Below are 26430 nucleotides of genomic sequence, written 5' to 3'. Positions count from 1 at the left end.
CGGGCCCGGCCGCCCCCCGGGGCCGCCGGCTCCCCCGGCGCGGCCGGTGCGGCGCTGGCCGCGGAGCCGCTCCGCCGGCGCGGGGAGGGACCGCTCCTCCCCGGAATGATGTCAGCCTGCCCGGCCGCGGCCCCCGCCTCCCCCGGCGGCTCCGGCCCTGCCTCCCCGGGGAGGCGGCGGCGGCATGGCCCGGGCCGGCGGGGCGGCGGGGCCGCGGCGGCGGGTGCTGGTGCTGATGGTGCTGGTGGCCGCGGCGGGGCGGCGGGGCCGGGGCGCGGGGCGGCGGCGGGGAGGCGGCCCCCCCGGCCCCCCCGGGCCCCCGCCGCCCCCCGGGCCCCCCGCCCGCCCGCTCCTGCTGCTGCTGCCGCTGCCGCCGCCGCCGCCGCCGCCGCCGCCGCCGCCGCCGCCGCCGCCCCGCGCCGCGCCCGCCGCCGCCTGCCCGGTAACGAGCCCCGCCGCCGCCCCAGCCCGGGCCGCGCCTGCCCCCTCCCGCGCCCCTCTCCGGCCTCCTGCCCCCTCCCTCCCTCCCGCCCTCCTCTGCCTCCCTCCATCCCTCCCTCCAGTCTGTAAGCCTTCCTCCATCCCTCCCTCCACTCCTCCTCTGCCTCCCTCCATCCCTCCTTCCAGTCCTATAAGCCTTCCTCCATCCCTCCTTCCACTCCTCCTCTGCCTCCCTCCATCCCTCCCTCCAGTCTCTAAGCCTTCCTCCATCCCTCCCTCCACTCCGCTAAGCCTTCCTCCATCCCTCCCTCCACTCCTCCTCTGCCTCCCTCCATCCCTCCCTCCAGTCTCTAAGCCTTCCTCCATCCCTCCCTCCACTCCTCCTCTGCCTCCCTCCATCCCTCCCTCCAGTCTTCGCAGCCTCCCTCCATCCCTCCCTCCACTCCTCCTCTGCCTCCTTCCATCCCTCCCTCCGCTCCTCTAAGCCTTCCTCCATCCCTCCCTCCATCCCTCCCTCCGCTCCTCTAAGCCTCCCTCCCTCCACTCCTCCTTTGCCTTCCCCATCCCTCCCTCCGCTCCTCTAAGCCTTCCTCCCTCCCTCCCTCCACTCCTCCTCTGCCTCCCTCCATCCCTCCCTCCACTCCTCCCCCCCCGCCGCCGCCCCCCGCCCCTTCCCCTCCCGGTCCCCGCACTCGGCTGCTGCTCGCCTCCGTCTCCAACTTCTCCGGCCCTGCCTCCGCCTGCCTCCGCCTCCCGCCCCCCCGAGCCCCCCCGAGCCTCCCCCCGCCTCCCGCCCGGCCACCCGCCGCAGATGCCGCTTCCCCGGCGGCCGGGACGGCGGCCCCCGGCACCTGCCCGGCGCTGAGCTCCGCTCCCGGGCCCGGGGCAGGAAAGTTGGGGGCGGCCGCTGAGCCCCTGCCATGTTCTCCGTGCAGGAGGCGCTGCCCCGGGGGGGGCTGCCCATGAAGGAAGAGCCGCTGACCGCCGGGCTGCCCTCCGTCCGCTGGCTGCAGGGCACCGGCATCCTGGACGCCAGCACGGCGGCGCAGAGGTAAGGGGCTCCGTGGGCATCCCGGGCACCGCGGGCGTCCCGGGTGCTGTGGGTGTGCCGGGCTCCATGGGCATCCCGGGCGCTGTGGGCATCCCGGGCTCCGTGGGCATCCCGGGCTCCATGGGCATCCCGGGTCTCGTGGGCATCCCGGGTGCTGTGGGCATCCCGGGCTCCGTGGGCATCCCGGGCTCCGTGGGCATCCCGGGTGCTGTGGGTGTGCCGGGCTCCGTGGGCATCTTGGACGCCGTGAGCATCCCAGGTGCTGTGGGCATCCCGTGCTCCATGGGCATCCCGGGTGCTGTGGGTGTGCCGGGCTCCGTGGGCATCCCGGGCTCCGTGGGCATCCCGGGTCTCGTGGGCATCCCAGGTGCTGTGGGCATCCCATGCTCCATGGGCATCCTGGGCTCCGTGGGCATCCCGGGCTCCGTGGGCATCCTGGGCTCCGTGGGCATCCCAGGCTCCACGGGCATCCCGAGCACTGCGGCATCCGAGGCATCCCTGGCACCACGAGCACCCCAGGTACCACGGGCTCCACAGGCATCCCGGGTGCCGTGGGCATCCTGGGCACCCTGCACGCCCCGGGCACGTTGGGCACCCCGGGCACCCCACACCCTCAGCACCCCGGGACCCCTGGGCAGCCTGGACCCCTTGGGCATCCCAGGTGCCTCGTACCCGCCGGGTGCTTCAGGCACCCGGGTGCCCTGCACGCCCTGGGCCCCTTGGGCCTCCGGGTAACCCCCACGCCTGCGGCCCCTGGGTATCCCGGGCCCCCCACGGACTTTGGCACCCCCGGGGGCACCCCGTGCGTGCCAGGCCTGTTGCCCCGTGTTGGGAGAGCCAGTGGGTGCTGGCAGCGGGGCAGGAGCCGCTGCCGGAGCCGCGAGGGGCTTGTGCTGTGCCGCGCTGTGCCGTGCATCCACCGGGGCCGGGACCTGCACCCTGAGCCCGGCCCTGCTGGGAAAAGCCGCCGAGGGCCAGGGCCGGGCCGGCAGCGGTGCCATCCCCGTCTCCCGGGCAGGGCTGGCGGCATCGGCTGGGGCGAGCGACTGCTGCAGCCGCTCGGGCAGCCCGCACCGCCGGGCTCGCCGTGCCGCAGCCCGATGCCCACCCATGCCCCGGCTGGCCCCGTCCCCTGCTCCCCGCCGTGGGGTTCGGGGCTCCGCGCACCCCATCCCCTCCCCTCCCCGGGGGGCTCTGTGCACCCTGGCCCCCGCTCTCTCTCCGCCCTGTGCCCAGAGGGGTCCCGGCTGCAGCTGGGGGACACCTTCCCCCCTGCCCCCAGCACCCCAGCTCCTGCCGTCCCCTCTGTGTGCACCGTGGGGTTTGGGGGTCGGTATGGGGGGGCTGTGCTTGGAGCGTGCTGTGGCTTTGTCCAGGGGTGACAGGAGATGCCCCACGGCGCGGAGGAGCGAGGGGAGCCGGGCCAGCCTGGGCGCTGCCTCCCTGGGGTGCCCCACACCCTCTGCCCAGCCAGGGACAGCGGGTTTGGGGGGCTGGGGGGGGTGTCCCCTCTGCGTGGAGTGGGATATCCCCGGCACTTCCAGCACCGACCCACTCCGTGGGTGAGATCACCCGGTTGTGTGCACTGTCCCTGAGCTTGGGGTCCCCAGCCGCAGTGGCAGCCCTGCCGCCGCTCTCTGCCGGGGACTGGGACTGTGCCGGAGGCTGCACCCCACGGCTGAAGCCCTGGGGGCTCCCCGGGGTCCCCCCCAAAGCCGCCGCGTTTACAGGTACTCCGGGATGCTTGAAAACTGCAGCGATCCCCCCGCCGACCCCGGCAAAGCCACCCCAGCCCTGTCCCAGCGCAGCCACCGCCGGGGGGGACAGCCGCTGCCGCGGCCCAGCCTGGGGTCCCTGGGGAGGGGCTGGACCCAGGGTCCCACCCGGCCCCAGGGAGCCAGGGGGGACAACGCCGGGGCGGGGGGCTGCGGCGTCCGAGCTGGGGCGCAGGGAGGTGCTGGCTTTGCCGCTGCGCACCCAGAAACTTCCCCGTGCCCCAGAGCGGGGCTGCGGGAAAGGGGGGGGGGGGGTGAAATCCAGCCCCCTCCCACCCATCCCTGGCTCCGGCACAGGGCTGGGACCACCGCAGCGGCTCCGGCCACGATGCTGCCCGGCAGCAGGGACGTGGCTGCCCGCGTGTCTCCGTGTGCCGATGGGGTCCCCCGTGCCACGTGCCCGGTGTGCGAGGATGGGGCTCGCAGAGCCCCTGCCCACCCCTGTGCCGGGCAGCCTGCGGTGCCCTCCAGGCCCCCTCTCCTCCCTGTCCCGCCGTGGTGCCCGGCAGCTGGGTGCGTGCCACGCAGGTGGGCAGTGACACGCGTGTGGACACGCTCGTGGGGTCCTCGTCACCTCCAGCCCCCCTGCCTCCGCCCCGCATCCTGCACCCCTCTTGGACCCGTGGCGGGGGGGGGGGGGGCTCGTACCACCCCCCTGCAAACACCAGCACCCGCAAAGACCCCCTGCTCCCGCCGGACCCCACAGCCACCGCAGGGTCCCCGGGCGATGCCAGCCGGCACCCACGCCCCAGGCGTGCCCCGGGGAGGGCAGGGGGTCCCGGGGCGAGGCAGAGGGGCCGCGGGCCGTGGGGTGAGCCCACGCGGGGTCTCGGCTTCCCGGGTGGGCTCCGGCGCTCCCCCCTCTCCCCCCCGTTTGGCGGAGCCGCCCGGGGAGCCGTGGCTGCGTAATTGCGCGGTGCCCCGGGTGCCTGGCGGCTCCGCCAAGGGAAGATGCTGCTTTACTGTAAGAGACGTTCGCTGGGCTCCTCTGCTAGGAAATGCTCTGATTGCCTTTAATAATTAATGGCAGCCGGGCTCGGCTCTCGGAGCGCCGGGGTCTCGGCAGCGCTGGGAGCGGAGATGCAGCCATTACCCGGCCGGGCTGGCGGCTCCATCGCCCCCCCCAGCACTTTAGGGCCGAAGCTTTGGGGGGGCGGAGGGGAATGGGGGGGCCGGGCGGGCGCTGGCTGGCTGCAGCCGCCGTGCCGGGGCCGCGGCACCTTCCCACCAGCCGGGAGCCCCGTGGCCGGGCTCCAGCGCGGCAGGGCCGGGGACGCTGCCGGGGGACAGCGGGGTCCCTGCAGCGCCGGGGGTCCCCGTCCCTCGGGGAGCTGAGCGGCGTGCCGGGATGGGGGCCCGGTGAGACTGTGGCGTCCCGGCGGGGTCGGCGGGGCCATGATGCCGTGGGGCCGGATGCCATGGGGATGGGCCCTGCGAACAAACCCATCGGCGCTGGTCGGACCCACGGGTAGGGGACGAGGGACGCCCGCGGGGTGTGCCAGGACACGGCCGTCCGCAGTGCCCGGGGACACGAGTGTGCCCACGTCTGTCTGCACGCGTGTGGCCGGACACGCGTGTTGGCCGTGCGCACAGGGACCCGTGTGCCAGGCGAGCGTGCCAGGCGCGTGTCCCGGCGGTTGCTGACTGGGGACGTTTCGGCTCCCCGGCGATCCGCTTAACCAGCTTTTTCCTCCCTCACGGACAACTGTCCCCGGAGAAGCGTCCCCGAGGTTTTCGGGCTCTGGGCTTCGCGCTTGCCCTCGGCTGGTGCCCACGGCTGGGGTCGGGGCTGGGGCTGAGGGCGATGCCGGGGGTAATTAAAGCCCAAGGAGCATCACTAAAGGCGGCGAGGGTGCCGGGGTCCTCTCCCCACCCTGCGCTGGCTCTGCCCCGGGCTCCTGGGTGCTTCTGGGACCGGCCACAGGAGCAGGTTGCGGGTAAAAGGGCTGAACCCCGTTTTCTTCTCTTGTTTTGAGGAGACACTAGTGGCTGTGACTTGTGTGGGGCCCTGGGAGGTGTCCCCGTGTCCCCATGTCCCCGTGTCCCCATGTCCCCGTGTCCCCATGTCTCCGTGGCTGCGATGTCCCTGGGTGCAGGGCTCGGCCCTGGGCAGCACCAGCCCATGGGAGCAGCCTGGGGAGGAGCGGGGTGGGGGGCTCGGCCGTGCGAAGGACCCCCCACGGCTGGGGCAGCCACCCCGGCGGAGTGTAAGCAGGGGGTCCCGCGGGGCTGGGGGCTCTGCGGGGACAGGGCTCGGGGACCTGCTCCGTCCTCTGGCTGCGGGCGGAGGGATGCCCCCACCCTGGCCCCCACCCATGTGCCGTGTCCCCGGCCACCCCGGCGCCTGTCGGGGGGTCAGGGTGCCAGGGGTCCTGCTCGGGGCTGGGTGTGCCCCCCCTTTCCTCTGGTAGCCGCGTCCCAGCGTGGCCAGGGGTGCAGTGGGCACCCTCGGGCCGGCAGTGGGGGGATCGCACCCAGCCCATCGCCCCCCCCAAACTGTGACTGCGGGTGGGCTCCCGGGAGCAGGGCTGGGGGTGCTGGGGCAGGCAGGGACCCCCCCCAGCGCATTTGTGCATGTGTCCCCCCCCCTTATTCGCACCCCAGTGCTGACCCCCGCAGGGGTCCTGGCCAGGGGGGTCCGCAGAGTGCTGCCGGGCACGGTGGGCTCTGGGGGGCCGTGGGGTCCTGCTCCATGCTGGGGGGGGCTGGAAGGTCCGTGAGGTCCTGCCCCACAGCGGGGGGGGGTCTGCAAGGTCCACGGGGTGGGGTGCAGGGGCTGTCCCCGGTGGGAACTGGCTCCAGCAGCTTAAGCCCCCCCGAAGTCGGCGCAGGAGGAGCCACCCCCCCCCCCCGCCTCGCTCGTCGCCCGATGTGTTTTTAATCACGAAAAGGGGGAACTTTTTCGCTCTGCGTGTTTATCTTGGCCCCCTCGCCTCGCCGGCTGCCGCGCTGCGCTGGGCGCTGGTCCGGCTCCCGCGGCCCCCCACGCCGACACCACGCTGGCTCCCGCAGCACCGGCGGTGACACCGGTCAGGGACAGGGACCACACGCCAGGCCGAGGTGACGGGGCCGAGGACTGGTCGGTGCTGGAGCCATCGTCCCTTGGGACGGCTCTGCCGCCGTCCCTGTGGTGTCACTGTCCTGTCACCCTGCGTGTCCGTGCAGGAGCAGCCGGGGCCACGGGCGAGCCCAGAGGTGGCTCTGCGGGTTGGCGGCGGGACGCACCGGGGCTGGACTCGGGTGCGGAGGGCTCGGGGACGTCCCCTCCTGTCCCCAACGCCTGCCCTGGGGCTGCTGAAGAGCTGCCAGGCGTCCCCCCCTCGCTCTGCTGGGCCCCCCCAGCCACCCCGTGCGCACACGCGTGTGCGCAAGCCTACGTGAGCGTGCACACCGATGCACGTGCAGGGGCGTGCACCCCGGTGTGTCCCCCCTCGCAGGGTGCTGGGCCGGCGGCTGAGCTCCTGCCGTGCCCTGGGGGTGATTCCCCTCCCTGGGGACCGGGGCTGCCTCGGGGACTGTCCCCTCCCCGGGGACCGGGGCTGACTTCGGCCTCGCTTCCCCCAAGGACGAGCCCTGCGAGGGGTGGGGACGCGCTGGGCACGGGCGCGTCCTGGCCACGGGGCGGGGTGGGGGTCCTGGGTGCCGCAGCACCCCGGGTACCAGGGAGCATCGCCGCCTGCCGCCGAGTCCTTCCCCTGGTGATGGGGTGCCCTGGGGAGGGGGTGCTGGGGGTCCCGGCAGCCGCCCCCTGCTCACCCCCCCCCCCCCCCAATTCCTGCCGGCAGCGGGGTGGGCCTGGCCCGAGCCCACTTTGAGAAGCAGCCCCCCTCCAACCTGCGGAAATCCAACTTCTTCCACTTCGTCCTGGCCATGTACGACCGGCAGGGCCAGCCCGTGGAGATCGAGCGCACCTCCTTCATCGACTTCGTGGAGAAGGAGCGGGTGAGAACCCCGGGGCCGGGGCTGGGGTGGGGGTGGGGTCGCGGTGGGGGTGGGCTCACTCTGCCCGGCCGCCCCCCCTGCTCTTGGAGGGGTGCGAGAGCCTGCGCCGCGGGGGCTGAGACCTTTCCCGAACTCATTGCGCGTGTGGGGAGCTGCCAGAGCGGCTCCATAGCCCTGTGCTGGGCCGGGGCTGGCAGAAGGCTGCACCGAGAGGGGACCGTGATGTCCCCTGTCCTCCCCCCAGGAGCAGAACGGCGAGAAGACCAACAACGGGATCCACTACCGGCTCCAGCTGCTGTACAGCAACGGTGGGTGCCGGGGCTGGGGGCGGGGGGGCGCGGGCAGGGCTGACCGCTCCCCTCTCGCCGCAGGGCTCCGGACCGAGCAGGACCTCTACGTCCGCCTCATCGACTCCATGTCCAAGCAGGTAACGCCGGAGGGGGGACGGCCGGGGCGGGGGCTAGCACCCCCGGCACCGCGGCCCCCCACCCCATCGGCCGCCGAGCCCGTCCGCGCACGCGCGCACGTCCGTACGCGCGTGCACGCAGCCGTGCAGAGCGGGCACGTCCGTACGCGTGTGCACGCGGGTGCGCGAGGCGGGCACGTCCGGAAGCGCGCACACGCGCGGGTGCGCGAGGCCGCGCAGCTGTACGCGCCCGCCCGGCGGTGCGGAGCGGGGGCGTCTGCGCTCGCGCACCCCTCGCCTGCAGCGACACGCCTCTGCGCCCTGGCTCCAGCGTGCCCTGGCTCGTGCGGGGGCACGTGTGGCCGTGCACGGCGTGGGCACGCGCGTGCACGGGCACGCCTGCGCGCGCGCGTGCGCCCGCAGCCGCACGACTCCGCGGAGGTGTGCACGGCTGCGCGCCCACCCGCGGGCGCGCCCTGCCCGGCCCCTCTCCCACTCGCTGCTCCCACCCCAGCTGCCATCGGGGGCCCCCACCCCGGCTGGGGTCACCCAGGGAGGGTCCGTGGGTCGGGGCCGGGCGGGAGCGGTGGCAGGGGCCGGGCGGGGTGCTGGGAGGCGGTGGCACCCCCCTGCGCGCTCTCTCCCCCCCCCAGGCCATCATCTACGAGGGGCAGGACAAGAACCCGGAGATGTGCCGGGTCCTCCTCACCCACGAGATCATGTGCAGGTAGGTGGGGGTCCCGGTGGGGGTCTGGCGGCGGGGGTCCCGGTGGGGGTCCTGCTGGGGGTCCCGGTGCTGGGGGTCCCAGCGGTGGGGATCCCGTGGGGGTCTGGCGGCGGGGGTCCCAGAGGTGGGGGTCCCGGTGGGGGTCCCGCCCGGGTCTGGGGGCACCGGGGGTGCCGGGTGGGGTGCGCGGGCAGCGGGCGCTGCCTGCCCCAGCTGCCGGCGCGGGGTCCCCCGTGCCCCATTAGCGCCGCTCTTGTTTACCACCCTCGTGCTCGGTGTTTGTGCAAATTAGCGCTCCGTGCCAGCGCGGCTAATTGATCTCCAGGAGCTGCGCTAACGATGCCAGGGCCTGGGCCCCCCCTCTCCGCCGTGCTCCCCGGGGCCAGCGCCGCTGTGGCTGTGTTTGTCGGCCGGCGGTGGCACGAGCCCGGCCCTGCCGCGTCCCCTGTGGGTGACACCGAGTCCCCCGGGGCTCCAGGGCTCCCCCCGTGCAGACCCCCCTTGGCTCACCGGGCCTTTCCCAGGGCTGGGGCGCACCCCGAGCCCCAGAGAGCCCCAAATCGGAGCCCAGCCCCATGGTGCGGGGTGGTGGGGTGGATAAGGGGGGGTCCCCCAGGGGTGCCCTCTCTGCTACAGCCCCCCCCCGCCCTAGCGTCACACAGGTGATGTCCCTGTCCTGGGGTCCCCCCCAGCCCGGCACCCCGGGACCTTGTAGGGCACCCGCCTGTTCCCTCTGCCCCCTGCCCCGTCCCGCCGTGGGGCACGACCCCCCTGCTCCGCAGCACAGGGCTGGGCGATGGTGGGGGGCGCAAGGGTGGGAAATGGGGGGTCTGGCGGGTTGGGGGGCGGGGGGCTGGCCCCGGCCCCCCCCCCCCCCCCCGCCCCTCCCCTCACGCCGGCTCTTCTCCCCGGCCGTGCCCAGCCGCTGCTGCGACAAGAAGAGCTGCGGGAACCGCAACGAGACCCCCTCTGACCCCGTCATCATCGACAGGTACCGGGGGCCCCGGGCGCGGGGTCCCCCCGCGCCTCGCTGCGGCCGAGGGAGGGGGGCAGCGGCGGGGGGTCCCCCAGGGAGCCGGGGCAGGGAGTCCCCAGGGCTGGGGACCGGGTGCGAGCGCTGCCTCGTTAGCACTAATGAGCTGGGGGAGCAGAGCGCGGGGGCCGGGAGGTGGCTGGCGGCCCCGCGCCAGGCTGCGGTGACAGCCAGCCGTGACAGATGGAGAAAGCGCCGTTTGCCGTCAGCGCGGCACTTCCGACGCGCATCAAACAAATAAATAATACAGGCGGCATCCAGCCACTTCAGCGAGCGCCGGGGAACGCGTGGCAGCCCTGCTCCCGTGCCGGGGCCGTGTGCCGCAGGGACGCCCCGGTGCCGCGCGGTGTCCCCGGGCGCGTGCCCGCGGCGCGGGCCGGCCACGTGCCCCACGGTGAGGGACGCACCCGTCCTCCCTGCCGGGCTGGGACCCGCGGCGCAGTGCCGGGGCAGAACGGGGGCAGAAAGGCCAGCGCTGCGCAGGCAGCGGTGGCTGGTGTGGGCACGGACGCCGTGTCCTCCTGGCACTGGGGGGGTGTCTGTCTGTCTGTCTGTCTGCAGCCCTGTCCCTCCACGCTCCCTGGACAGCACACACCCCGTCCATCCCTCCATCCGTCCATCCCTCCATCCGTCCCCCATCCTTCTCCATCCCTCCCGCCGTCCGTCCATCCATCCATCCAACCGTCCGTCCACCCCTGGAGCTGTTCCTCCCTGCATCCCGCAGCATCCCCAGACCCCGCGCGTCTCTCCGTCTGTCCTTCTGTCCCTCCACCCAGCGTGTCACGTCCCCGTCCCTCCGTCCTCGTGCATCTCCTGGCACGGTGGCACCTCCGCGGTGACGCCAAGCAAAGCCCAGGCTCTTTGGGGGTGCTGGGGGCTTTAGGGGCCCCGGCTCTCTCTGCAGGGCTCGGTCACCCCGGCACCGGGGCCGGGGGGACGTGGCGGGGAGGACGGGGGCTGGCCAGCGCTGTGCCCCCTCCTCGCCTCGCCCTGCCTGCGGCTGGGGTCCCTTGGTCCCGGGGGGGGGTCCCTGTGAGCAGCTTCCCCCTGCGCCGAGTCCCCGGGGTGCTGGAGGGTCCCCCGGTGCAGACCCTGCTCACACCCCCTCTGTCCCCGGCCCCCCCGGCGTGACACCGGCCCCGCTGTGGCAGGTCCCTGACCCCCGGCCTCCCCCCGCCCTGCCAGCGGCAGCCAGCTGTGCCCCCCCCCGCCCCCGGCCAGCTGTGCCCCGGCCAGCTGTGGGGATGGCGGCCCCGGAACTCCCGGCACGGCCGCGGGATGCAGCCGCTGCGGCCCGGCCGAGACAAACCCCCCCGGTAACGGCGTCCCGGTGGGCCCCCGTCCCCTCGGCCGCCTCGTCCCGTGGGTGTCCTGGGTGCTGCACCTCGTGCTGGTGCTTTTGGGGTGCGCAGGGGGTCCCAGGGTGCCCTGTGACCCCCCCCGTGCTGGAGGCTGGGGCTGAGCCCAGCCCTGGGTGCCTGTGGGGTGGGGAGCGATCCCCCCCCCCCCCAAAGGCAAGTGTCCCCCGAGCCCACCCCAGCCCCCTTCTCCCCAGGGACCCCTTGGGGCCGTGCCCCGGGGAGGTGACATCCCCGGGCTGGTGGCATCCCCATCCCTGTCCCTCTTCTCTGCTGGGGGCGGCTGGGGGCTTCCCCTGTCCCCCCGCGTCCTCCTCCGTCCCCAGGGCCCTCGGGGGTCACCCGGGGCCAGGCGGGTCCCCAGCCTGCCGCCCGCTCCCCCCGGCCCCCCCAGCCCCGCTCCCCAGCCCGACGCCCAGCCCCACTGGTTTAGAGAGCCAGATAAGTGCCCTATCAACATGTTAATCAAATTACTTAGGAGCTAAAATTGACGCTTTTCATTAATTATACAAGATTATTCTAATTGCAAATTCAAATTTATGCGCTCGGAACAGAAGGTGTTCGGCAGCAGCGCCGGGAATTTGCATATTAAATGGGGAGCGCTGTGCATTAGGGATGCTAATGCATGCACAGCGCCTGTATTTTTAACTCCCGGGCCCATATGCGCGGCTGCCGCTCGGGGGGGACGAGGCCGACCTGGGGTTCAGGATTATTCCCCCCCTCGGCAGCGCGGAGCCGGGGCCGGGGGGCTGGGGGGGGTCGGGGGGTCCCCCCCAGCCCCACGCCGCCACTGTCAATCTCCTGGTGGGGGGGGGGGGGATGTTTTCCTGCCGTTTTCCAGCTCCTTCCTTCCCCTGATTACCACCTGCCAGGCAGCGGGTGACGGGGGGACACGGGGGGGGTCCCCCCTCTTCCTTGCCCTTGCCCGGGAAAACCGTCCCCCGTGGGCAGCGTCCCGGCAGCGCCGGTGTGGGAGCCCCTCTCCGAGCGCCCCGGCGCTGGCCAAGGGCAGGACCCCCCCACCCCTCCCCCGGGGGAGGGGGGGGGGCACGGTCTGGGGGTGCCCTCCCTGCTCAGGGGTCCCACAGGGTGGCCAGAGTCCCTTGGGGTGGCCCAATGGCCCCAGGGGCTGTGTGCCCCCTGGCCCGTGCCCACCGTGCCCCCCAGGGATGGGGCCGGAGGGGGGTTGGGGCCAGGGAGGCTGCGCCCGCTGCTCCCGGCCCTGCGCCTGCATCCCAGGGGGTCCCAGGGGTGCCCACGTCCCCGGGGGTCCCGTCCTCCCCTCCAGCCCCCACCAGCAGCTAACGGGGCCATGGGACCCTTCCCGCTGGGCACCTGCGTCCCCTCCCCACCTTCCTGTCCCCCGCATCCCCCTCCCCAGCCCTGCTGAAGCCCTCGGGAAGGGGCCGGGGGGGGACAGAGGCAGGGTGCTGGGGCGCGGTGCCAAGGCAGGGGGCTGGACCGGGGTGTCGGGGTAAGGTGCCAGGGTCGGATGCTCAGACAAGATGCCACACCAGGCTGCCGAGGCAGGATGGGGACGGGACGGCACAGTGGGGTGGGGACGGGATGGCACGATGGGATGGGGACAGGATCGCACGATGGGATGAGGATGGGACGGCACAGTGGGATGGGGACAGGATGGCACAGTGGGGTGGGGACAGGATGGCACAGTGGGATGGGGACGGGATGGCGCGATGGGATGGGGACGGGATGGCACAGTGGGGTGGGGACAGGATCGCACGATGGGATGAGGACGGGATGGCACAGTGGGATGGGGACAGGTTGGCACAGTGGGGTGGGGACGGGATGGCACAGTGGGATGGGGACGGGATGGCACAGTGGGGTGGGGACAGGATCGCACGATGGGATGAGGACGGGATGGCACAGTGGGATGGGGACAGGTTGGCACAGTGGGGTGCACCAGCCCCGCCGAGGGGCTGCCTGCGTGGGCAGGGCAGAGCTCAGGCGCATCGGCGAGGGAGCCGGGAGATGGGCTGCCCCATGCCAGGCCAGTGGAGGGAGATGGCACAGAGGGACACGGTGGCCTGGCACGGCACGGTGACCTGGCACGGCACGGTGGCCTGGCGTGGCACAGAGCCCAGTGTGCTGGCACGGCGCAGTAGCCTGGCACGGTGGGGTGACCTGGCCCAGCTCAGGGACTTACCGTGGTGCGGTGACTTGGCACGGCAGTGACCTGGCACCGTGCAGTCCCCGGGGCCGGTGCAGCGAGCTGGCACGGCGCGCTGATCTGCCGTGGCAAAGCGAGCTGGCACAGCGTGATGGCCGGGCACGGTGCAGAGCAAATGCGTGTGCGTGTCTGCGTGTGCCGCGTGCGTGGCGGGGCGGGCGCGCCCGTGTGTTGCCACGCAGGGTGCCCGTGGCCGCGCGTGCCTCTGACCGTGCACCGTGGGGTGGCCCGCGGCTGGGGACGGGGACAGCGGGGTCTCGCCTCGGTGCCCAAAAGTGCCCGGGGTGGGAGTCTCGGTGCGCACCCAGGTGCGCTCAGGGGCACCCCCGCCCAGGGAGATCCGGGGGGGGGGGGAGGTCCCGGGGACCACATCTGGCCGTGTCCCCGGGCGTGGGTCCGTGCTCCCACGCGTGTGCACCGTCATCCCCGCGCGCTCTCCTCCCGTCCCAGCCCCTAGCGTGAGCGCTGCCGTGCCGCTGCTGCCGCTGCCCATTAATTATTGAGGGGCCGAGGCTGATGACGGGGCCACGGACAAGCGGCCTGAATATTTCATCAGGCCGGGACGTGGCGGGAGCAGCTCGCCCTCCTGCCCGCCCGTCTTCCACCGGAGATGCTGCCTGGCGCTGCCAGAGCCCCGTGGGCAGGGAGAGGCAGCACCCCGCACAGCGGGGGGGTCCCACGGGGCGTCCTGGGGTCCCCGCAGCCGCGCGGTGCATGCGTGTGTGCGTGTTGTGCGTGCGTGTGTGCATGTGTGTGTGCGTGCACATGCGTGTGTGCGTGCACGGCAGCGCGCAAGCCCGCCCGTGCACGTGGTGCGTGTTTTCGGCCGTGCACGCCTGTGCACGCGTGTGTGTCACGGGGGGAGTGCACGGGACGCCGTGCACGACGGGGAGCACCCGCGCGCGTCTCTGGTGTGGCGTGCGTGGTGCTACTTCCATTTGGGGACACCAGGACAGCGGGGACACTCAGCCCTGCTTTCCTCCAGTGCCAGGAACCAAGGCATGGGGTGGGGGAGAGACATCGTGGGGTCTCCGGGACCCCCCCCTCCCCGCTTTGCCAGCACTGACCGCGGGGTTCTTTCCTTCCATCCCAGGTTTTTCCTCAAGTTTTTCCTCAAATGCAACCAAAACTGCCTGAAGAACGCGGGGAACCCCCGGGATATGCGGCGCTTCCAGGTGAGCATCGGGACCCCCCTCTCCAAACCCTGCCCCACACAGCAGGGCTGCAGGAGGGGACGGGGTTGGAGACCTCATATATTTCCCCAAAGGGGGCGAGGGGAATTAGGGACTCGATCCCCCATTCGGGGGATCGAGTCCCTAATTCCCCTCGCCCCCTTTGCAAACCCGAATTTGCAAACCCTAATTCCTCTTGAACCCCGTTGCAAACCCCAATTCCCCTCGCCCCCTTTGCAAACCCTACTTTCCAAACCCTAATTCCTCTCGAACCCCTCCGCAGACCCCGATTCCCCTCGCTCCCCCGTGTCCCCTGCCTGCAGCCCAGCTCTCCCCGCAGCAGCTGGAGGTTCGGGAGCGGAGCAGAGGGGGGGGGTCCGGCCCGTCCCCCACCCAGCACGGGCGCCTTCATTAGGGCCTCTCGTAAAGATATGATAATTGTGACATTTTTACATGATTAACGACCTATCCAATTTGCATAGCGCCAAGCAGCTCCGGGAGAGCAGCCAAGTCCACGCCGGAGGAGGGGAGCGGGGTGCGGGGGGGGGGGGGGGGGGGGGCATGCAGGGGCTGGGCTGGGGTGTCCCCTGGGGTCCGGGGTCCCCCCGGCCGGTGACACGGTGACACGGTGACATGGTGACACAGTGACGGGCCGGTGCTGGGGTCCTGTGGCGCCGCGTGCTGCACGGTTTTGGGGACGCACGCGCGTGCGTGCGCACATACGCACGCACACGCGCGCACGAGCGCTCCTGCACGCGCGCAGCCGTGCGCGCGCGCCCCTTGGCACGTGCGCACGTGTGCAAACCCACGCACGCGCAGGCGTGCGCGCCCACCCGGCCGCAGATTTGCACGCGCGTGTCACCGCCAAGGCACGGAGGGTCCGGAGGGCACCCGTGACGGTGCCGGGATGCTCAGGGGTGCGGGGGGATGCTAGAGACGAGCACGGGGGCGAGGACCCCACCATGGGGTGACGTACCCCGGGGGGCGCGGGGGGACGGTGGCCCTGAGCCGGCTGTCCCGCAGGTGGTCGTGTCAACGACGGTGAACGTGGACGGCCACGTCCTGGCCGTGTCCGACAACATGTTCGTCCACAACAACTCCAAGCACGGGCGGCGGGCACGGCGCCTCGACCCCTCCGAAGGTGAGTCCCTGCCGGGCGCCCAGCGTGCCCATGCACACAGAGCACGTGCCCACGCACACAGAGCACGTGCCCGTGCACACGCGTGTGCCGCGCCCCGGCACGTCTGCACGGCCGTGCGGAGGAGCGGACGCACGGCCGTGCCGGTGGGTGCTGCTCCTGCCGCAGCATCCCCTTCCCCGGCTGTGCCGGAGCCAGCCCCATGGCCGTGCGTGCCCCACAGTGCCAGGGCAGCCCCACGGCTGGACGTACCCCGCGGTGCCGGGGCAGCCCCAGAGACCGTGTCCCCATGCCGGGACCCCCGAGGGGGACGTGCGTGTGCCCAGCTCTGCCCCGCACCGCTCGGAGGCTGCAGCTCCCCCGGCCCTGGCACCTCCCTGCCGGGCACAGCGGCGGCCGGGGCGGCCCTGGAGGGGGGCACCCAGCCCTGTATTTATGCCTTGTACGTCTGTCCGTCCGCCCAGCACACACACACGGCCTCTCCATCCACCCGCCGTGCACCTGCGTTTTCTGTCTGTCCCTTCGTCCCTCCGTCCGTCCCGCGTGTGCAGGCTGTCCTGCCCTCCTGCGTGCTCTCTGTCCGTCCACCGCTCTGTCCGTCCGTGCGTCCGCCACGTCTGTCTGTGTCCCTCTGTCCAATGCGCACGTGTCCCGTCCGCCCGTCTGACCTGTTTGCTCTCTGTCCGTCTGTCCTGTGCACGCTCTTTCCACCGCCCCGCACCGATGCGCTCTCCATCCCCCCCATCCGTCCCCCGCACGTGCTCTCCCCCACCATCCCCATCCCCTCCCCACCGTCCCCACGGCCTGGTCCCCCCCGGGTCGCCCAGCGCCAGCCCCCCCCGCCCTCCCCATTCCCTGCTCCCGCCTGGCGTCCGTGTCCGTGTCCGTGCGTCCGTGGCCACCCGTGTCTGTCCCCTGCCCCTCGCCGCTGCCTGGTTCTCACTCTCTGCCTCTGCTCTCCCTCTCTGCCTTCTCTCTCCCAGCCTCGCGCCCCCGGCCCCGACCCCGGCGCCCCCCGCTCCCGCCCCCCGCGCCCCCACACTCACTGCTGCCCTGTCTCTCCCCTCCCGCCCGAAGCAGCCACCCCCTGCATCAAAGCCATCAGCCCCAGCGAGGGCTGGACCACCGGAGGTGCCACCGTCATCGTCATCGGGGACAACTTCTTCGACGGGCTGCAGGTCGTCTTCGGCACCATGCTGGTGTGGAGCGAGGTAGGGGGGTGCGGGGGGGCGGCGGAGGGGGGGGGGGGGGGCTGGTGTGAGCCCCCCGCCCCGGCCGTGGGCTGAGCCCCATCTCGCCCCGCAGCTCATCACGCCTCACGCCATCCGGGTGCAGACCCCGCCGCGGCACATCCCCGGCGTGGTGGAGGTGACGCTCTCCTACAAGTCCAAGCAGTTCTGCAAGGGTGCCCCGGGACGCTTCGTCTACACCGGTGAGGGGCGCAGACCCCCGGGAAAGGGGGTGCAGACCCCCGGGATGGCACCCGGGGCATCTCTGTGCCCGCTGCCAGGCCCTGGGGACAGCCCTGCCCTGCCCGGGGACCCCCACGGCGGCTCTGCTGCAGGGTTAGGGCGAGGGGATGGGCAGGGTGCAAGGGGGCGGGCGTAGGGCGAGGGTTTGGGGCAGGACAGGGCTGGGTTAGGGGGCAGGGGTTAGAGTTAGGGGCAGGGGAGGGTTGTGCCTGGGGGGGGACCTGCTGGCAGGGACGTTGGTGGGGGTAGGATCGGGGTGAGGGCCATTGCAGACCACTATGGAAACCCCCAGGCAGCAAGGCCAGGGGCCCTGCACACGCGTGCGGTGTGAGCGGGGCCATGCACACGTGTGCGGTGTGAGCAGGACAGTGTGCACACGCGTGCCGTGTGAGCAGGGCCATGCACACGCGTGCGGTGTGAGCGGGGCAGCGTGCACACATGGGGTGTGAGCGGGGCCATGCACACGTGTGCGGTGTGAGTGGAGCCATGCACACGTGGGGTGTGAGCGGGGCCATGCACACGCATGCGGTGTGAGCAGGACAGTGTGCACACGCGTGCCGTGTGAGCAGGGCCATGCACACGTGTGCGGTGTGAGCGGGGCAGCGTGCACACGTGGGGTGTGAGCGGGGCCATGCACACGCGTGAGCGGTGTGAGCGGGGCAGCGTGCACGGTGCAGCGGAGGATCGGTCCCACCGTGGTGGCCACATGCCGTGTGCCGGAGCACGTTGCCACTGGCTCGGGCAGACTCCACCCCGGCTCCGTGCCGTGCCGCACATCGCCCCGGCTCCTGCCCCGCTCCGGCACCGTCCCGTCCCCTCGGGACCCCCGCAGTGGGGCTGGGGCTTGCGGCTGCCGGACAGCGGGGTGGGAGAGGAAGGGGTGCTTGGCTGTTGGCATGGGTGGGGGACAGGGGGGACAGCTGGGGTGTCCCTGTGGGAGGTGGGGTTCCCCCCCCCTCCCCACGCCCTGGCTCAGCTCTGCACCGCACGCTCCGTGCCTCAGTTTCCCCATGGGGACAGGGCAGGGGGGCCGGGGCGGCCGCAGGCGCAGCAGCCGCTGAGCCCCTCTCTCCCGGCAGCGCTGAACGAGCCCACCATCGACTACGGGTTCCAGCGGCTGCAGAAGGTCATCCCCCGGCACCCCGGGGACCCCGAGCGTCTCCCCAAGGTAGGGACCCCCTGCCCGGGGTTTGGCGCGGACGCTGTGCCGTGCTCTCTGCCGCGCCGGGTGACGCCCACGGGTGCAGGCAGGGACAGACCATCTCCCGTGGGTGCTGGGCACCACCTCGCCCGGAGCCAGGGGTCTTCCCCGGCAGTGCCCGAGGACCAAGGGACAGGGAGGGGGACGCAGAGCCCCCGTCCCCCCCCCAGCGCTGGGTGCAGCCCACGGGCTGGCCTGGCTCCCCGACCCTCAGCTCCCGCTGTGTGCGGGGGTCCGGGGGCAGAGCCCAGGGCAGGGGGGGCCATGGGGGGACGCAGGGAGGGTGGTGGTGGGGGCACGATGGGTCCCAGCCCCGTGGGTCCGCTGTGGGGTGCTGGGCGGCGCTGGGCTGGGGCCGCGGGCATCGCACGGCAGCTCGGGGACGTGCCGGCGTGGGGACATGCCGCTGGCGCGGGGACGTGGCGGGGTGGCGGGGCAGGGTGCCCGCGTGTCCCCCCGTGTGCAGATGGGGCCGGGGTGGGGGTGCGGACCCCCCCTGAGCCCCCTCCCGCTCCCTGCCCAGGAGGTCCTGCTGAAGCGGGCGGCCGACCTGGTGGAGGCTCTCTACGGGATGCCGCACAGCAACCAGGTACCGCGGCACCCCCGTCCCGCCGGGGCCCCCCGGCTCGTCCCACCCTCCTGTCCCCGCTCCCCCACCCCGACCGCTCGGCGGGGAGCGCACCCCGAGCCCGTGGCGCTGGAGCGGGGACGCGGGAGCCGGCCCCGGGCTCCCGGCCCCACATCTGCTTCACATCAGGATTCCTCGGGCGCTGAGTCAGCGCTGTGGGCCCCCCGAGCCCCCCACCTGCAGGGGAAGGGGAGCCGCCGGGTCAGGCCACGGGGCTGGCGTCTCCAAAGCCGCCTTTGTTCCCACGTCCTTCCCGGCCAGCGGCACGAGCTGGGGGGTCTCGGTCCCCGCTGCCCCATCCCTGCCCGGCACAGTCCATCCTGCGCCCCGGGGACGCTCGGGGCTGCGGGTGCTCCGGGAGGTGACACGAGCTGGGGTGGTCTCAGCCCCCCCCGCCCCATCGCTGCCCAGCACGGCCGTGGGGTCACGCCAGGCTCCACGTGCCGCGGGGTGACACGGTCCCCGTGTGTGTCCCCCCCCTCCCAGGACATCATCCTGAAGCGAGCGGCAGACATCGCCGAGGCGCTGTACAGCGTCCCCCGCAACCCTGGCCAGCTCTCCTCGCTGGCTGGCACCCACGGCCCCGCCGGCATGATGGGGGTGAACTCCTTCGGCAGCCAGCTGGCCGTCAGCATCGGCGACTCGCCACAGGGCACCGAGCAAGGTGGGCCGGGGGCCATGCCGGGCAGCGGGAGGGGGTCCCTGCCCGCCCCGTGCCACCCCCGGCCCCTCTCGCCCGCAGGCTACTCCCGAAACACGGGCAGCGTCTCGCCGCGGGGCTACGTGCCCAGCTCCACGCCGCAGCAGAGCAGCTACAGCGGCACCGCCGGCATCAACGGCTACGGCGGTGGCACCATGGCCGGGCTGGGGGTGCCCGGTTCCCCCAGCTTCCTCAATGGCTCCACCGCCAACTCCCCCTACGCCAGTGAGTCGGTGCCCCGGGGCGTCCCCAAAGCCATGCAGCAGCCCCGGGATGTCCCCAGAGCCACCTACCAGCCCCGGGGCATCCCCAAAGCCGTGCGCCAGCCCTGGGGCGTCCCCAAAGCCATGCAGTAGCCCCAGGGAGTCCCCAAAGCCATGCAGCAGCCCCGGGATGTCCCCAGAGCCATGTACCAGCCCCGGGGAGTCCCCAAAGCCGTGCATCAGCCTCGGGGTGTCCCCAACACTGTGCACCAGTCCCAGGGTCTCACCAAAGCTGTGCACCAGCCCTGGCATGTCCCCAAAGCCACGCACCGGCTCCAGGATGTCCCCAAAGCTGTGCACCAGTCCCGGGGAGTCCCCAACACCCTTACACCGGTCCCGGGGAGTCCCCAAAGCCGCGCACCAGCCCCGGGCCGTCCCCAAAGCCGGCTGCGAGGGCAAGGGGGAACAGGAACACAGCGACCTGAGCTGAGACGGCCCCGGCCCCAGCCCTGGCCCTTGCAAGCTGGGTCCCACGCGGTGTCACCGGGGTGTGCTGGCGTCCCGGGCGGGGAGCGACGCCCCATCCCCAGCTCTGCCTGCCCTGAGTGGGTCTCTCCCCGCAGTCATGCCAGCCAGCCCCCCGCTCGGCGCCTCCTCCATCACCCTCCCGTCGGGCACCAACGCCTCCACCCCCACGGGGGTCTTCTCCTTCTCCCCCGTCAACATGATCTCGGCGGTGAAGCAGAAAAGCGCCTTCGCCCCCGTGGTGCGGCCGCAGACCTCCCCACCGCCTGCCTGCGCCAGCACCAGCGGCAGCAGCCTGCAAGGTGAGCCCGGCGTGGGCAGGGCTGCCCTCACCTGCCCGCGGCTCCCTGCCCACCCCAGCCCACCCCCGGGACCCCCCTGCCCCATGGAGGGGGGGTCCCAGCGGCACCGTGCCCACCCTGCTGCCTGCGCCCTGCCCAAGCCCCGCGGATCCCTGCCCGCGGCTCCCTGCCCACCCAGCCCACCCCCGGGACCCCCCTGCCCCATGGAGGGGGGGGTCCCAGCGGCACCGTGCCCACCCTGCTGCCTGCGCCCTGCCCAAGCCTCGCGGATCCCTGCCCGCGGGCTGCCTGCGCTCTCCTGCCTGCGCCCCTGCCCGACTCCGTGCCTCCTGCCCGCACCCGGGGCACGGTCGGGGCTGCACCGCAGGGGTGGGTGCACCGTGCCACCCTCGTCCCTGTCCCCCCGTGCCCACCGCACTCCCCCGCCTCGGCTCACCCTCTCTCTTCGCCTCCCTCCCGCCGCCCAGACCCGGCTTTTGAGGACTCGGACAAGTTCCACACGCCCGCGCGGCCGCTCCAGGGACTGGCCTATTCCTAAGCACAGTAGGTCCTGGCATGCACCGGCCCCCCACCCCGCTGGGACGGGCAGGGGGAGCGGGGCCGAGGAGGGCAGGGACCCCCCGCCCTGGCGTGCCCACCCCTCGCCTTCCCTTGCAGCCGTGCCCGGCCACCTCGTGCCGCCCACGTGAGCCGGGACGGCGCTGGAGCCGCAGCGCGGACCGGGACTGAGCGTGGCCTCGCAGCCCAGTGGTGCCGGCCCCTCCGACCCGCTCCTGGGGTCTCCCACCGGTGTCGGGGCGTGTGGGGCCGCGGGACCCGCCGCCCCCCTGCCCTGTGGCCGCCCCAGCCCGGCCCCGCGGAGCTCGGCCCCCTCGCAGGACGGGGGCTGCACCCCCAGCGGGGCATCCCCGGGGTGAGGGGGGTGACCCCGGCCAGGGCCAGCACCGGCGTGGCTTGGCACGGCTCAGCTGGGCGGGCAGCCCCTCGTGGGGCCAGAGAGGGGCTTTGGAGGGAGCCCCCGGGAATGACCCAAACGCTCTGGGTTCAGCCTCAGAAAGACACCGAGGGACCCGCGGGGGTGCGGGGTGGCAGCGGCGGAAGCCGGGGGCAGGATCCTTGGGGACAGGAGGGACGAATGCTCCGGGGTGGGAGGGATGGACGCTCCGGGGCAGGGTGGATGCTCTGGGGCAGGATGGGGGGGAGTTCTGGGGCGGGATGGATGCTCCGGGGTGGGATGGAGGCTCCGGGGCGGGATGGATGCTCTGGGGTGGGACGGATGCTCGGGGGCGGGATGGAGGCTCCAGCGTGACCCAGCTCCCCCCCACACTTCCCGGCTCTCACCACCGTGGCCAGCACTCTCTCCCCAGATGTGCAGCTCCACATCTGGAGCCGCCCACCCACGGCTCCCGGGTGGCCCAGGCCGGATCTCTGCCTGCACCCCGCACCCCCGCGCGGGATCGGGGCCCCGGCACCGCCCGGGCAGGGGGTCTAGGCTGCCCCGGCCCACCGGCCCGAGCCCCGGCACGGGGATGGCACCGTTCCCAGCCCCATCAGCCGCCGGGGCTGGCTGCCCCAGGACACAACCGCAGCTCTTTTCTCATTATTATCACTATTATTATTAATATATTATTATTATTTTTAGCAGCAGGCGAGCCAGTGAGCAGGGGCTCTGGCAGGGCGGGCAGGAGACCCCCGGCCCTGGCACTGCCTCCCCCCGCCGGGGTTTTCCCTGTCCTCCCAGCCGGGAGGGAGCAGCCAGGAATTTTGTAAATAAAGACAAAGGGAAAGAAAAAACCAACCACCCACTCTCCCCCGCCCGCGTCCCACCCGTGGGGGGGCTGTGTCCCTGCCCCGTGTCTCGTGCCACCACGTGCCGCAGCGATGGTGACACCGCCGTGCCCTGCTCAGCGTCAGCACGCGCGTCCCCCGTGCTGCCCCCCGTTACCCCTCGCTCGATGCTGGGTCCTCGGCCGATGTCCCCGGCCCCTGCCCGGGGTGGCCGTGGGGGTCCCTTGGGGGCCCGCGGCGGTGACGCAGGACGGCGGTGCCAGGGTCCCTCGGAGCAGCGGGGCTTTCCGACGTGGAAATAAAAGGCCTTGCAGAAGGGCACCGGCTCCGGGGGTCTTTACGGAGCAGGGAGGGGGGCGGCACATGGGGACACCCCCGGGGACGGTGACACCAGCCCTGCAGCAGCAGGAGTGGGGGGGGTCCTGGGTACAGCCCTGGGGAGAGGGGATGGGGGTGCTTCATCCGCCCCCCCCGCCCCAGCACCAGGCCACCCCATTCTGGCAGCACCCACCCTGCGCCCCACAGCCCCCCGGGGTCCTGCCCCTGCACCCCGAGCGGCTCGGGGTCCCGCGGGTGGTCCCAGCCCAGCCCACCCCACCCCAGCTGGAAACGCTTGGCCCCGGCTCGGCCGCCCCAGCTTGTTCCCATTGCCGGAATCCCGGAAAGGCGGGTGCGGTGCTCCTTCCCACGCCGGACCCGCGGGACCCCTGGGCAGCTACCCCCGCCCGGCAGGGTCAGACCCCCAGGGGGACGTGGGCTCATGTCCCCCCCCGGCCCACGGCCCCTCGGGCATCCCCCAAGCCGCGGTCCCAGCACCCCGACCGGGCAGGAGTCGGGGGGTCTCCGTGTCCCCTCACCATCACCCAGCCCTGCCCGGGTGGGCAACGCCCGTGCAGGGACCCCCCTCAAAGGCAGCTGAGGCCTTGCAGCTCATTGCATGCCAGGGGAGGGAACAGCCACCCGCCGGTGCTGCCGCAGGGCTGAACGGGGGGGTCCAGACCCCCCACGGCCGGGTCCGGCGGAGCCCAGCTGAGAGTGCAGGTCCCGGGGGATCCCAACCACCCCCCAGCCTGCTCCGAAGCCCACGGGTGGGGACCCCCCAGAGGTGCTGTCCCCAGGGGAGGGGGCATCGGTCAGTGCCCGCGGCGGCGCTGCCCACAGCCCCGAAACCAGGGCGGGACGGGGGGCGCAGCCCCCCAGGAACATTGCTGGGCGCAGGGGCAGGGATGGCCTGGGGGGCTCTGGGGGGGCAGGGGCACCCAAAAGAGGGGCCTGCCCCTACCCAGGCGCCCTGGGCAGAGTGGGGTGGGCAGGGGGCTGTGCCCCTGCTTGGACCCGGCACGGGGAGGTGGGGAGGGAACCCCAAAATCCCAGCCCCTGCCGCCTGCAGAGCCTCGGAGGAAGGAGCGTCACCCCCGAGCCGCGGGGTCCCCGGCTGCTCCGGTTTTGCCAACATGGCAGCACGCGGCGACAGAGGATGGCAGGGCTGTGCCGCGGTGGCCGAGCCTGGCAGCGTGCCCTGGGCTGCCTTGGGGGTCCCACGCTCGAACGTGGCCACGTGCACGGTGGGGACACGCGCGTGGCACGCGGTGGGGACACGCGCACCCACCCACTCCTGCCCACCGGCACCCGCTTTCCTTAGGGAGCCACCGCCTGGCATCTGGGCAGGTCCCTGCTCTGTCACCGCTGGTGTCCCCATGGCTCCGGACCCCACTCCCCAGCCCGGCTGTCCCTTGACACCCCGAGCCACTGCGGCAGCTCCACCGTGCCCAGCACCCTCCCCAGCGCCCTCCCGAGCCCCTTCCCAGCCCGGGGCTCCCCTCCCTCCTGGCTGGGGACCCCCATGAGGAGCAGACCACCACCGCATGCACATGCACCCACCACGGCCGGCGGGTGCAGCCGAGGGTCCCCTGCCGGCGGTGGCCCCAGGGAGAGAGGTGACCCCTCGGGGCAGCCCCACGCCGGGCAGGGAGCCGGGGGTCACCCAGCGTCCCCAGGCTCCGGGCTTTGGCATTTCCCCGCTGCTGTTTCACCCGGTGCCCCGGGGCTGCCGGCGGCTCGCCCGGCACATGGTGTTGCCGGTGAAGCCGGGGCGCTCAGGGATGGCGTACGTGGCCGTGCTAACAGCGTGCCGACGGCCCCCCCCCACCCCACCGATGCTGAGAGCATCCGCCTTAACACCCGTAAATATTCATGACAGCAGCTCCTGGGGTGCACCCGCAGCCCACCCGGCTCCCCCCGGTTCCCTTGGCCGGGGACTCCCTCCTGCGGGGACGGGGCATCCCCCGCGAGGACGCAGGACTCGGCCGCACAACCAGCAGGGCGAGCGCCGCAGCCCCCCTGCAGCCCCCAGCCCCACCCGGGGGGCTCCTCCGGCCCCTGGGGAACGTGGGGGGCTGCCCCCGTCGGGGAGCGGCCGGGGCAGGGGGTCCCACGAGCCGCGGTCACCCCAAGGACCCTCCCCGGCCTTTCCCTTTCATCCCACCCCTTCGCACCGAGGTCTCTGCCCGCGGGTTTGGGACGAGGCAGGGCAGGGAGGGGACCCCACCTGGGGACCCCGGGGACACCCCCCCCCCCCCCCCGCCCTGCCGGTGTCCCCCGTGGCACGTGGCCTCTCCGGCTGTGGGTGCCGGCTCTCTCGCCCCCAGCCACGGCGGAGCTGCGCAGCCACGACGTTGAGATTAGAGGATAATGTGCTGGAAATAATTGCCTTAATCAAGAAAGGTTAATGAGGCTGCCTGCGCCTACCACAGCGGCGGGCGCCAGCGCAGCCCGGGGTGAGCAGGAGCCTTGGGTGAGCGGCAGCCGTGGCACAGCCAGCACCAGGCCCCGAGCCGGGGGTGAGCCGGCAGCCCCTGCCCGCGGTGGGCAACTTGCCGGGGCCCTCCTGCAGCCGATGGGCGCGGGAGTGTGGTGGCACCAAGCGTGGCACGCTCCGGGCGATCGGCACGTGTTTGGGGCCACCTCATCCCCGTGACCCCCAGTCCCATGGGTTGTGGGCCGCCAGCCTGGGTCTGGCAGCCACGGGACGCTGCCACGTGCCGGGGGTCTGCCCCGGAGCCCCCCTGCCCGCGTGGGGGTCCCCACCCCGCAGCCAAGGTGTCCCCCCCGGGGTGGCCGTGACCTGCTGGGGGCCGTGGCCGTCCCTAGAGGGAGCGGGGGCTGCGGGCGCAGCCACCCCCCGGTGCCTGGCCCAGTGCCGCGGTGCAGCTGGTGCCGGAATTGGCACTTCATGGCGAGCGAGCGCTCGATGGCTCTTTAGGCTGCACTCGAGGGAGCTGCGGCGCAGGGAGAGAGCTGGAGCAGAGGGGGGACGTGCCCCCCACGGCCCCTTGCCGCGGCGCACCGGGGATCCCTCCCACTGCCCTCCTGGGACCCCCCGCCGCTGCCAGCCAGGGGCACCCCGCCGCTACGGGGGTCCGCGCCCCCTCGGGACCACCCGGGCCAGTCCCCAAATCCTCGGGGACCTCGTGCCGCCGGGGCCTTTGCCCGGGTTTCCCACAGGCTGCGGGACCGGGGACGCTGGGGCCAGGCCCCGGGAGGGGGCCGGAGGCGGGGGTCCGGGCAGGGACCCCGCTACGCCCCGGCCGCTGCCGCCGCCCGCTCCGCTCCGCGTCTCGCAGGAAACAGGGACACCTGCAGGCTGCGGGCCCGGGCGCTGCGCGCTGCAGCGGGGCCCTGCGCGCTCGCAACGCCGCTCTGCACGCCCGCACGCTGCAACGGGGCCCTGCACACTTGCAATGGGGCCCTGCGTGTTTGCACGCTACGACGAGGCCCTGCACACTCACAATGGTGCCCCGCACACTTCCGCGCTGCAGCAGCACCCTGCACTGGCAACGGTGCCCTGCACGCTCACACGCTGCAGCGGTGCATCAGACGCTCACAACGGTGCCTTGCACGCTCATGTGCTGCAACCGTGCCCTTCACGCACACACACACACACACACACTGCAGCAGTGCCCCGGTGCTCGCAATGGTGCTGTGCACGCTCGCACACTGCATCGGTGCCCTGCACGCTTCCCGTGCTGCAATGGTGCCCTGCATGTTCGCCCGCTCACAGCGGTGCCCCGCACGCACACCCCACTCACACTCACAATCGTGCCCTGCAGTCACACCCTGCTCACACGCTCACGTTTGTGCCCAGCACACGTCCGCTCACACGCTCGCAAGAGTGCCCCGCGTGCACGCCCTTGCACCAGTGCCTTGCACGTGCACGCTGCTTGTTTGCAACAGCGCCCTGCACACGCAACCTCCTTGCACAAGCACACAGACTCGCATCGGTGCCCTGCGGTTGCGCCCCACGAGCCTGAGCAATGCGCTCACATCAGCGCCCCACGTGCACACCCCACTCACACCAGCGCTCTGCTTGCACCCGTGCCC

General features: G+C 73.0%; 1 protein-coding gene across 6 annotated transcripts; it reads left to right on the top strand.

Moving 5' to 3' along the window:
- Positions 1-131: 131 nt before the first annotated feature.
- Positions 132-22368, top strand: EBF4 (EBF family member 4). 6 transcript variants are annotated; one of them, XM_075499397.1, is made up of 18 exons: positions 133-442; positions 1377-1492; positions 7053-7209; positions 7454-7517; positions 7581-7636; positions 8269-8342; positions 9265-9333; positions 14015-14096; positions 15117-15234; positions 16312-16442; positions 16537-16663; positions 17783-17871; positions 18428-18493; positions 19019-19196; positions 19275-19457; positions 20059-20262; positions 20730-20805; positions 20920-22368. In XM_075499397.1, the coding sequence occupies exons 1-17, from the start codon at positions 185-187 to the stop codon at positions 20798-20800; spliced, it is 2043 nt and encodes a 680-aa protein (XP_075355512.1). In that variant the 5' UTR covers positions 133-184; the 3' UTR covers positions 20801-20805; positions 20920-22368. The 6 variants fall into 6 exon arrangements, with proteins under 6 accessions (XP_075355513.1, XP_075355514.1, XP_075355512.1 ...); XM_075499396.1 differs by having other exon boundaries at positions 16309-16442; positions 21905-22368; XM_075499395.1 differs by having other exon boundaries at positions 16309-16442.
- The last annotated feature ends 4062 nt before the right edge of the window (positions 22369-26430 follow it).

Source organism: Mycteria americana, chromosome 4, assembly GCF_035582795.1.
Source record: "Mycteria americana isolate JAX WOST 10 ecotype Jacksonville Zoo and Gardens chromosome 4, USCA_MyAme_1.0, whole genome shotgun sequence".
Lineage (NCBI taxonomy): Eukaryota > Metazoa > Chordata > Aves > Ciconiiformes > Ciconiidae > Mycteria > Mycteria americana.
The sequence above is the reverse complement of the archived record's forward strand: the minus strand, read 5'-3'. Positions and strand labels throughout refer to the sequence as shown.